The 12151-nt window shown below is 39.3% G+C and overlaps 1 protein-coding gene across 2 annotated transcripts in view; it reads left to right on the top strand.

The window, feature by feature from the left end:
• htr4 (5-hydroxytryptamine receptor 4) overlaps positions 1–5740 on the top strand; it is a 149801-nt gene extending 144061 nt beyond the window's left edge. For both annotated transcript variants that reach the window (XM_067456678.1, XM_067456679.1), the window contains one exon: positions 5152–5740. In XM_067456678.1, coding sequence (XP_067312779.1) covers positions 5152–5239 — 88 coding nt within the window. In that variant the 3' untranslated portion in view covers positions 5240–5740. The remainder of the gene's footprint in view (positions 1–5151) is intronic.
• The last annotated feature ends 6411 nt before the right edge of the window (positions 5741–12151 follow it).

Genomic DNA, 12151 nt, shown 5'->3' with positions numbered 1-12151 from the left:
AGTGAGCTGGTCGATAGGAATTAAGTTTGTGAAATGTAATAACATGGACATTTTTAGTTTTATTTATTTATTTTCTCTGTTGTGTTCAGTGTTTTCTTCCGGAAACAACGGACCATATGAGATTCCAAGTCACAGTTCATCACTTAGCACAGCGCTCATGGCTCGATGAGTCGAGACTGTTTTCCAAGACGGCGCCTGTCCGTGAACGCGCAAGGCACTATGTTTATAAAGTGTCGTCTTATTAAACTGTTTGTACTCTTACAAAGTTCTCAATGCTTCGGTTTGCATGTTGGGACCCTCATTATGCTACTGTTAGTGTGAGGCTATTTTGAGCCTTGTTAGTGTAATTAACTAGCGATCTAATTTCACTACCCTGTGCCCCATAGACTAGCGTTATAAGCTAATCTGTTTTTAAAGATAAAACTCATTCACTCATAAAAACATTCGATTATCAAGAAAACGCATCCCAGAGAACGATCTACTCTGTAACCATCTGTTCATTTCTCACCGGAGTTGTCCTTTAATGTAACCTTAGTTCCCTTAATAGGGAACGAGACCCTGTGTCGCCTTACCATACTCCATGAATGCCCGTGATCAACTTAGTTCAGGCTTTTTCAGAAGCTAGTATCTGTTTGTTTTTGTGGGTGCTTTATAGTTTCTGGGTCCATGACGTCAGCCGCCTTTGACCTCCCGTTTTTCCATTGGACTGATTCCACACTTGCTTAATGATGCAAACAAGAAGGCGTTCTTACAGCATTTAGATGCATCGTCTCTTTCCCTCTCCAGGGAACTAAGGTGGCATATGCAACCGAGATGATTTTAAGGCAGCAAACACTTTTGTAAGTTGAAACGAAAAAATAAAAAAATGTAAAGACATTGGGCCCTATCATACACCCGGCGTGACGCAAGTGTTTTTTGCTTCAGTAGTTTCAGCCTGAAGCAGTTATCATTTTCACGTCCAGCTCCATGTTGTTTAAAATAGGGAATGCACCTGTGCCCAATAGGGTCTAAAAGCCAGCACTTCCTTTGACCTCAAGCATTGACCAACTAAAACCTGGTCTAAAGTCAATAAAGCAGAATTTTTGTGGGCACGTTAGTAATATGCACCTATAGGCAGGTGAACAACACGCATACACTGCTTATTGCACACAGGGGCACACAAACATTTTTTAATATTAATATCTGTACATAGTATATCTGTGCCATGTGCTTCAGACAATGCACTCAGATCGTTTAAATAAGGCCTATTTAATCAAATGTACTTAGTAAAAAGTTTTAATAGAAAGTCTGAAATGGTATTTTCTTGTAAAATTCTCCAGTAATATTTGTTGTATTAAATTGAACAATTATTGGATGGTTATGATTCCTTTTGAAGATGCCAAAATGTTGAGATTTGCAGAAGTAAAAGGTAAAAATTCTGCGATCCTATAGTAATCTCTCACCTACTTCAGTGACCTTCCTGTTTATACATTATAACATTATAATGGATTTTACAGGCACATTTATTTTTTTATTTTTTTATAAGGCAGTCATTTATTTATTTGACTTGCATTGCATTCAAGGTATATGTTTTGTCCGTTCTTGCATTCAATCTCAGAAAAAAATGTCAGGCTTGTCACTGGGGCATTACCCTTAAAATGACAACTTTGTACCTTTTTCACCAGTAACCCGATCACACATAAATGCGTATAAATAATACGAGTCTGCAATGTCATGGAATGTATATGCCAAAACTCATTTTGGCGTGCATATGATACGCTGTTTTTTGGGTGCATATGATACGCACTTTATGGCGTATATGACACGCTCTTGGGTAGGTTTAGGGTAGTGGGGTGGGGGGTTTGTATGTATAATACGCCATAAAGTGCGTGTCATATGCACGCAAAAACAGCGTATCATATGCATGCCAAAATGAGTTTTGGCGTATACATTCCACGACATTGCACACTCGTACTATTTATACGCATTTTTCGTGAGATCCGGCTGGCATATTTGTACCATAGAGTAGCAATATACTAGCCTAGAAATCTAGACGCACCCTAGTGGCAGCAAATCTAATCTGCCCGCGAGTGTCGTCTAGCAACCCTCAATACCCTTCTGAGCTGTATTCCCCTAACTCTTGCCGGGCCAATCACATCGTGTATAGAGTCGTTGGGCGGAGCCATAATGACGACGGCCGAGTTGCGTTTGTGTGCTTCACAGAAACTGGCGAACGGCGGTCTTTCGAATCAGCTCTGACCGCGACTCTGGAAGACTTGGAGTTAAGCTTTTCTCTGAGAAAAGAACAAAGAACGGCACTGAAGTCATTCTTAAAAAGGGAAGATGTGTTCGGAGTTTAGCCGACCGGATACGGCGAATGTTTAATCCATCAACAAGCTCTGCTTCACCTTCGTTGCTCTGGTTGGTTGTAGCGCTATCCTATCGCGTGCAGAGGGAGTTTGAAAGTAGGGCTGCACGTTTTCAAGTTTTTCATTAACCGTTAACCGAGGCCCTTAGCGGTTAATACTCGGTTAACCATAGTGTGCGTCAGGGTTATTTTTAGCTTATTAATTTGACGACCACCATCTCCGTAGTGAACGCGCCTATAGAGAGAAATGCACATCATGGATTACATAATCAGAGTAGCCTATTTCTTTTCGTTTTAAATTGTTAAAAGACATTTCAAGTTTCTTAAGATCTATTTCATGTCTGCGAGGCGTACGTTGAGTTTCGTTAAATTAGGATGAGATGCGCTCCAGTTCACGAGCAATGCAAGTGGCCGCGAGGTGAGGGCGCCTGCATGATTAGGGCATTAGTAAAATATGCAGCCGAGAATGATTCACACAGACAGCGTTTGACTCGCGCGGCTGCTGAGCCTCTCCCGGCAGAGAGTTCAAGCATCTGTGGACTCGTCCCTTCAGCTCTGGCCATCTTGCTTTCAGTCCGCGATTAGCTTTTTTGTTTTCTTCATTACAGTTAAAGTAACGTCTGCTTTTCTCTAGTCATTCACAAGTTTCTCACTTAAAACTTTCTTTCTTCTGCTCCGTTATGCACAGCGCGCGCGGCTCGCGCTCTGCTTCTGCCCTAATGCGACTTATAGTCCAGTGCGATGTTTGTTATTTTCCTCTTCATGACGCATATTTTGACTGATGCGACTCATACTCCGGAGCAACTTATAGCCTGAAAAATGCGGTAAGCACTGCATTGCAATACTTGCATTTCGCCCCGTCACTCATTTTTAAAGTGCTCCCACGCTTTCTTTGCCCGCTTAGAAAGCTGGTCATGACTTCTTCTTGTGGATATTACAAATGTCTGGCAGCGCTCTTGCGGTCTCTAGGGGTGCAAACATATATTACAACTAAATTCAAAGCACGTCATTGACGCCACTTAACCGAGTAAAATGTTTCACTCGGTTACGCAATTTTTAACGGTTAATCGGTCAATCGGTTAACCATGGACACCCCTATTTGAAAGACAACCGTTTATCCGCCCCTCGGATTGAGCTGTCAATGGTGAGTTTCCAGACCAAACATCTTGATGTGGGTCTGGCTTGTCAGGCTAGCAATATGCATCTTAAGGTACTATGATGAACCTTTAAGGTGTAAAAAAGGTACAAAGATGTCCTTAATACTTCCCCAGTGATAAGCTGTTGTACCCCTAAAGGTGTTCCCTGGGAATGACCTTGGCATTGCTAGCATCATGCTCTTCTGATTGAGCTACAGGAATTTGAGATTATGAATGACATGTCTAAATTGTTAAACAATTAAAACATATACTTACCATTGCTGTTCGGTAATGAGGGAACCTTTTCATTCTAGGAAGTATTTGATTGGACTAAAAGAGTGAGTGCTAGATCAGTCATAAATGTTTCTATCTTTTACTGTTTTTAAAGGGTTACTTCAGCAATTAGCATATTGCTTTGTATCAGTAGAAACCGTGGAGTATATTAAAATGATTGTGCTTTCCTCCCTCATATCTCCCTGAGACAAGAGATTTATGCATTTTATTTCTGGAAAAATTGTTTGCCCAAAGGCTAAAGACTACAGCCAGTAGAGGGAGCCATTTCCGCATATTTTGAATCCGCGCATGGGGGATGGGAGATAACACTCAGCTTGCAGGTAGAGCTCAGCTGGCAGCTACAGGCACTCATTTAAACGGAGCTATGGTGTGCAATGTAAGTCTTTTAACTTCTCAAATTAATTTCTATGAAAGTTAAGCTTGTAAAGGCATGAACTGAAACGCGCCAGACTGAACTCGCGTTGTGAATGTATGCCGCGAGTGTAGTCGCGATTACCTCAGCTCTCATCACTCGTTCAGTTAGTGCTCAGTGCTGTGATACTCGCGCGGTGACTCACTCATTATATTGAACAGACACGTTCAGTTTTTAATTGTAGTGTCTTCTCTAACTCAGTCACTGTAATCGAGTTGGTGGCTTTGGGAATGGCCTCACAGTGCAGTGAAGCATTCTGGGAATTGTAGTCTTTCATCCCCATGTGACAAAAATACATTTTCTGTCTTTTCTCAGTCTAGAAGGCACCAAATTCAAAAATAATTTCACATTTCTACTGCATTGATGACCCAGTTTAAATACAGATTCATCTTCCCAGCACTGAAGTACCCCTTTAAAGGTCTGTTAAAGACTTGTTTTCTCTGGTATTTTATCATCTATGGTATTGTTATAGTGTATATTATATGTATAATTGTATGTAAAGCACTTTAGGTCTACTGAATAATTTGAAAGTACTTTATAAATAAATGAAACAAAAAGGAACCAAAGTCATGTAAGCAAGATTGTAATTGTACATATCTGCTAAATCTAATTGTCACCTTTTAGCACAACATATTACCAACATATTGGCGTCAAAGGTATAAAAGCCACATTTTTATATCATATTAAACCTGTGCTGTTTTTGTCTCTTGCTTTATATGTAAAGATTTATATTTATATTTCACAATCCAATAATGACTATTCTGTCAAATCAGGTGTACACACAAGAGGGGGTCTTATTATTCATTGTGTTTCAGCCCTATTTGTGAGTTGTGAGGTGGTTTATATTTCCACATTGCTTGAAAGTTCTTCTAAAAGCTTGTAGAGAGATGAGAATGATTGTGATGGCTTTTACATATGACACTATAATTGAAACAGCGTCCTGATTTCTTTTGTCGTTTCAGGTATTCAGTTCTTCACAATGGAAGCCACATTGAACAGGAGAAACTGTCAATACAGAATGACACAGAGTCCCAGGAGTCATGTTTCTGACACAGGCCACCCTCTAATGAGGACCATCACTGGAAGGTGCCATTCCTCACCGCCCTGCCTGCAGCTCAGACGCGACCGGAGCATTTCTGGACATGAGTACTGGGATCTGGACTGAACTGTTTGCTCAAAGAGCTGTTGAACAATGAAGGAAAGAACAATGTTGCCAAAGGTATCTGGTCTATATTTTAAGATATGAATTTCCATTGCAAAGGAATGTGGGTAAGTTTTTCCCCAAATGTGTTTATTTCCTTTTTGGTTCTCCTGGGAATACTATTTCCAAACCAAAAATGCATCTTTCAAGCTTTATCCAGAGAGGATTTCATTAGCTCTACGTAGAGTCAGGATAACACTTCCCGAAGAGGTACAGCACAAACGCTAAATAAAGATTTATTTTTGTTCTATATATAAAAAATTGTTAGTAAAAAAAATAATAAAAATAAAATAAAAATCACACCACAGTATTAAGAGGTACCGCTGGGAGCATAGCTGAGTGACTGCTCAATTTCCCCCTAAAACTTTTGCATTAATTAAATCTCAAATCAAGAGTTATAATATATAATATTATATATATATATATATATATATATATATATATATATATATATATATATATATAATAGGTACAACACAAGCAAGTAATATTCCTGAAATGTATTTTTCAGTGAATGCATTGTATTCCAAAGGTACAACAGAAAATTATTTGACGATGATTACTTTTCTTCTATCCATGAAATTGGCTGGAGAAAAACATATATTCATATTGTGAATTGAAATCTCTCAAAGACTTCTAAAGCTCTTTGGGGGAGGAAATGTATTCTTCATGTAATTTGGCTTTTGGTAAACCTCTCTGAATACACAGTTGTCTCAGATCCACAGGTGACCGTTCTCAGTCAGGTCAGTTCTGTGCTTCACATGCATCACTAAATGCATCCATTTCCACAATGATTTCCGTTACGAGGATCTCCTCTGACGTGATTTAATGGCATAAACAGCGCAGTGTTTTCTGAGTGTGTTAACTACATGATGCCTGCTGACTCTGCCTGTTACTGAGAACATGTCAGGCCACTCCAAACAAAACCTTTGGTGACAGCAACCAGGGCCAGTTCTCCCAGATACCGTGTCTTAGCCCAAGATGAACATCGGTTGCTGCAAGGTTAAAATGGTTTTAAGAAAGGAAATGGCCTGAAGTTGCAACATATCTTAAAGGGATAGTTCGCCCAAAAAGTGGAAATTCACTTTGATGAATTATTCACCCTCAAGTTATTTCCCACCATATGAGCATCTATTTTGTGTAGAATCCAACGCAGTGATGCAAAACAGCAGTAATTCAACAACAACAAAAAACGTAAGGTTCAGTTACATTTACAATTGTTCAGCTAATTTTCAAGTAATTTCTAAAAGAATCAATGCAGAAGTAATTTCTAAAAGAATCAAAGAAATCAGCATGAGCGTGAAAGATTCTGCACACAGATTTCACGACAGTCGCTTCAGTGTAAGTTGTGCTTTATACATCTCTACACAATAGAGACAGAGTGATACGTGTCATAATCTGAAAACCACGTCTCCATTGACTTTGTTTTGCATGATGCGTCCTACTTGTCATTTCTGACTTATTACAAAAAAACAGAACAATATCTAAAAGCTAATGTGTGGCAAGGTGTACAGCAAACAAGCTAAAAAACCCAGAATCAAAAACTCAGAACCAGTTTTTACAAGCTTTTGACCCCATTAACGAGCGTTTAAAGGGCTGGCTGCATGTGATTTCACTTTTTTAACTTTAGTTAGTGTGTAATGTCGCTGCTTGAGCATAAACAGTAAAGTTACAGCGCTGAAAGTTCAATGCAAACGGAGATATTGTCTTTTAAAGTTATGGCAGTTTATTGCCTACAAAAACGGCCGGTTTGGACTACAACGAGCTTCTTCCTGGGTTGGTGATATCATAAACTCTTGCTAGTCTCCGCAGATGTGACTTCTGCCCGTAATGGGAAGGGGCGTGGCGTTTCCATGACAACCTGTGCTTGGCACTTCAGCCAATAAAAATACAGGAAACTACATTTGGCCATCTAACCAATCTAAGACCATTGCGTTTTTCAGAGGGATGGGCTTCATAGAAGCAGGAAGCAAATGAGCCGTTCAAAGGACAGTGGAGACAGCGGTGTGGAATAAAGGTCAAATATAATAAAAATACTGCCTTTAAAAAAACAAAAGTATTAAGACATGTTATACTGCGCTCCATAAACACAACCAAGCCTAGAAAAAAAAGCCACAGAACCACCCCTTTAAGGACACAAAAGTGGATACAGGCAGTTGAGACAAAGCACAACATGTAATATTACACTGTGAACTACGCCCACTGGAGGGGAACGTAGTCAGTGACAGGAAATACTACATTTTTACTGTACATGTAGGCATACAGAGTGTCAGGATTGCAAAATTTACCCATTATTCCTGCTGAAGCTTCAGATTGCCTGTATCCACTTTTGTCTCCATAAACACTCATTTTTTGGGTCGACACCTTATAAAAACTTAGTTCTAAGGGTTTTTTTTAGCTTGTTTTCTGTACACCTTGTCAGATAGCAGCTTTTAGACATTGTTCTGTTTTTTAAAAAAGTCAGAATTTACAAGAACGCAACATGCAATACAAAGTCAATGGAGAGAGTTTTCTTCTCTTTTGCTAATAGGAAAACTTCAACACCCATAATGCACTGTTGCCGTCCAAGCCCACTCCCACCTGCTATAGATACACTTTCCAGAGTCATATACCACCTTGATTTAGTAGGAAATACTACTTAACAAACTTTTTGTCATAATGGTGTTCAATTGCATTGTTACCCTTACAATAACTGCAGTTAATAACCCTCAGTCATTCCAACTGTCCGTGAGGGGGATACAAAAATTCAGAAGTATAATCTGTAGTTTTCACAGTAGTCTCGTCATCTGGCTAACCTTTGCTTACAAACAAATGTGAATTTCTCGAAACAGGTAACACCTAGAACAAACATTGTTCAGTTACATATACGGATGCTGTAACTATAAAAAGTGGGTTGAAAACCAGTGAAGATACACTTTCAGTTCCATACAGGTTTGGAGCGAAAAACAGGAGATTAATTTTAGTTTAGATTTATAACTAAAACCTTCCAAAGCAGTGATGTGCCATAATAAAGCTTTCTTCCAGAGCTGAGGAGCCCAATAAACATCAAACATGCTCCTAGGAGAGCCTCGATATAGCAGAACTGACCCAGAACAATCTCCATCCCTCATTTCAGCATTTGCCAGTCTGTGCTGAACTGTGCCTCTACCTAAAATGAATTACCTTTGGGAACAGCAATTATTTGAATTGATCTAAAAGATGTAAATATTTTTAAATAGTTACTTTTTTGTGTCAGGCAGTTTCATCATAAAAGCAGGTTTGGTTTTATTTGCTATTTTGCAGGGATGTACAGACAGAGACACAACGGTATAACATGTACAACACTAAAAATATCAAACATGTACAGCTCAGCACTGTCCACTTGCATCAGTTTCCTGTTTATTTTTTTGTTAAAATGACGATCTTTCCTGCAAATAAAGCACTTGTAGCACTTTTATAATACGAAGATTATTTCATCCACAAGTCATTCAGTATTCTGGTCTCTAATATGTTGAAAGTCGATGAATGAATTTGACTTTCGTGATCAGTTTTCACAAACGCGGCATGGTGGCGTGATACAGGAACAAATAAGACTTGGTCAGCCAGTGGAAGAATGCGAACAGAGCTACATTACCTAGCTTGAGGAAATGCCCACTTAAGCTTTCTTTTCTCATCTTTCTATCAAGTGATATTTAATTCCTAAAGGTAGAGTTTAGTTTGATTTACTGTACATAGGAATATATTTTTATGCAAAAGATTTAATAGTGTCCCGTGAGTTCCTATAAATGCTTTAGTCGAACGCGTTTCTTCTTCCTGTTGTATCTGCAAAAGCTGACCATGAATCTACCGTGTCATTTGAAGCAATGTCCAGATAAGCTGTATGCTAGGCTACTCGTTTTTTTTACAATAAAATATGTACATGGTCGTGCCTTCACAGCCATTTAATGGATGTACAGAGCATTGTGATTTGCAGTGAAACTGTGCAAGTTAACACCAATAAATGCTGGTAGTGGTTGAAAATATTCCTTTTTAAGAGGTTGTAATGTACAATCAACTGCAGGGCTTTAATGAGTTATAAAGTCCAAGTTATTGCTTTCATTTCATTATTACACTTTCAATTATGTAGCACCCTTTGAGTCAGGCAAGGTACTTTGCCGTTATTTGACAAGAAGCATTTTTTGTTGGTGACAGCGGTAAACAGCCTGCACAATTTCCTTTCTTTGGGTGTCATTATGTTGTTTAAAGATGGAGATTTGGTAATGTGAGTAACATGACTGTGAGCTGAAAAAGATTGAGTTGGGGAAATGATGATCCCCATAACCATGACAGAACCAAAAACACGACTATACGAGCCATGAGTTATTGCTTCTAAAAGAGCGGGCCGAAAGATGTGTGTCAGATATGACAGAAATAACATTCAGAAATCTCCCAGGACCTTCAAGGGCTTCAGGGTAGTCATTACAATCAGGATTTCATCTGAAAGAATTCCCTGCACATACCAAGTGTAATCGAACACCTCAGAGCCCTGAAGGCAGAAGTGCTAAGCATGAATGTGTTGTAAATCTCCCAACAAGTTGTAGAACTTTTGTAAACTCAGTATTTATTTTGGTGGATTTAAGATTGATATTTTCATGTAAGGCTTCTCTTTCAGGGAGCTACGTGTATTACTTTTTCTGTTGCTATGTGACAGCTCTAAAAAAGGATAATTAAAGACTACGAGATGTTATTAATCCTTGTGTGCTTTGTGTTCTCTTTAACATCCTCATTCTGTATGTCTATCATAAGCCTTAATGAAGATGTTTACATTCTCCACCTATGTACCTTTCTTGTTGAGAGATGGAAGCCCGGCGTTTAATTATTCATCAGTGTGAAAAACAACAGACTGGCAGTGAGCCCTGCAGTAATGAGGTGCAGACCGCTCAGGTTTACTCCCAGCAGAGCAGGCAGCTCCGCACTCACCTTTACCGATGCCAGAGCTCATTTCCCTTCACCGATGTGATGGACCATAAACTGCTTTAAAAGCTCTCTCCATGCCCTCCTGAGTCACGTTCATTGAACTCTCACCTTGACATTGTGGCGTCTATGGATATTTTTAAGAGCACGCGTCAACGTTTCCAAGTCGGTGCTGTCAAATTTAAATTGGATGGAAAGAAGCTTTCTGACTCGTAGAACTTTTATCAGACTTTGACGAGGAAATAATGACGCGGTCGAGTCGCTAACTCAAGCACGGTCTTAAAACATCATCGTGGCCATCTCGACTGAATCCGTGTGACCCGAGACCCCATTTCAGCGATGCGGTTGATCACAGGAGCCTTCCCGAGGGAGTCATCTGAAGGGCTGAGGGATGTCTTTTCCCCTGATTGCATTTTGGAGTGACTTGCTGAGTTAAGTGCTCCCTCATCAGCACTGGAGAACAGACTGTGGCGGGGTTTTTTTTTTTTTTTTTTTGGGTGAAATTCTCAAAATGCTTCATTTACACAACTCTAATGTCAAGTGTGATAATGGCCTTTGTGCTTGGTGAGCTTGCGCTTAATCAAAGTCTAAGCGGAGTGCCGGCCGGCCGGTGGGAAATCGAACATAGCAATTAGCACTCAAACACACAGGCTTGCTATTCTGTGTGAAGCTCAGTTTGCTTTTCAGCTCTTTAATTTTTAATGGAACTTAGCTATGAGGTTATTTTGCTTATTTTCCTCCCGCTTAATGTGCGTGTGGGACCTCTGCTAATTCGTGTTGGCCTTTTTGCATATTTGAAGCTTTCACGTCCCTCGTGGGATGCTAATAATGAATCTAACCTTTAAATGTGGGGAGAAATTTAGGCCTTAAGCCTGAGTCTTAAATCTGACGTCTTGCACTGACTGAAGAGTTGAAAAAGTCACCGGAGGTAGACTGAGGTATGTTGAGAAGCCCTGTAATTAAATGATTTACAAGGAATTGTCAGGCATTTAGCTTTGTTTTAGACAGACCACATGCCATTTGTCCTTTGTTGTTGACTTGTAATGAGTCGGTTGGACTTAAAGGACTTTTCGTATGAGTATCGTATGAGATGTCGTGCTCATTTCAGGCCTTTTTGGATAAATGTGGTATTTTTCCAGGAAGGCTTCGCAGCAAGACACTCAGGCAATGGAAACTGAATAGGCAGTTGTTATCCTCTTGAAAGTTTATAACTTTGACCTGAGCTTGAAATGCTTTCAGAGTCCGTGACACAAAGCTGTTTTCCTTCATATCACACTTTTGTCTCTTTTTATGGGACAGCTGTTTGATACATCAAATGGTGTTTTTTTTCCTGTCTGCCAAGGCCAAATCAATCGCTGGAATGATATCAGCTCATGCAGCACACTTTCGGTGCAGAGAAACCTCTACACAAACAAGTGAACATCTTAAATGTGCCCATAACAATCCACCTTTTTCCAATGTCCCATGATGCTTTGCGCAAATTTTGAGTATACAATTTTGTTAAACTGTAAACAATCCGTTAAATGTAATGCAATAATACGATATTAAAACTGAAAATTGAAAATAATCAGAAGGAAAATAAAGCAGGGACTAAAAAGATATTCCTGTGACACCATGTATGATTTAAATATACCAAGCACTACATTATTATTGTCATGATGTCTGAAAATAAAACACGAAGGGAAATTCACAACTGATTCAGTCAAACTGATGGATAATGATTATTTGTAGCACAAGCTTATGTTTTGAAATTTTTTGTTTCAGTCTCTTTGAATTGAAGTTCACTAAAACCGGAAGTGTCACCTCATAATTGATAACTAACGACAGTT

The sequence above is a fragment of the Pseudorasbora parva genome, chromosome 11 (assembly GCF_024679245.1).
Source record: "Pseudorasbora parva isolate DD20220531a chromosome 11, ASM2467924v1, whole genome shotgun sequence".
Classification (NCBI taxonomy): domain Eukaryota; kingdom Metazoa; phylum Chordata; class Actinopteri; order Cypriniformes; family Gobionidae; genus Pseudorasbora; species Pseudorasbora parva.
The sequence above is the reverse complement of the archived record's forward strand: the minus strand, read 5'-3'. Positions and strand labels throughout refer to the sequence as shown.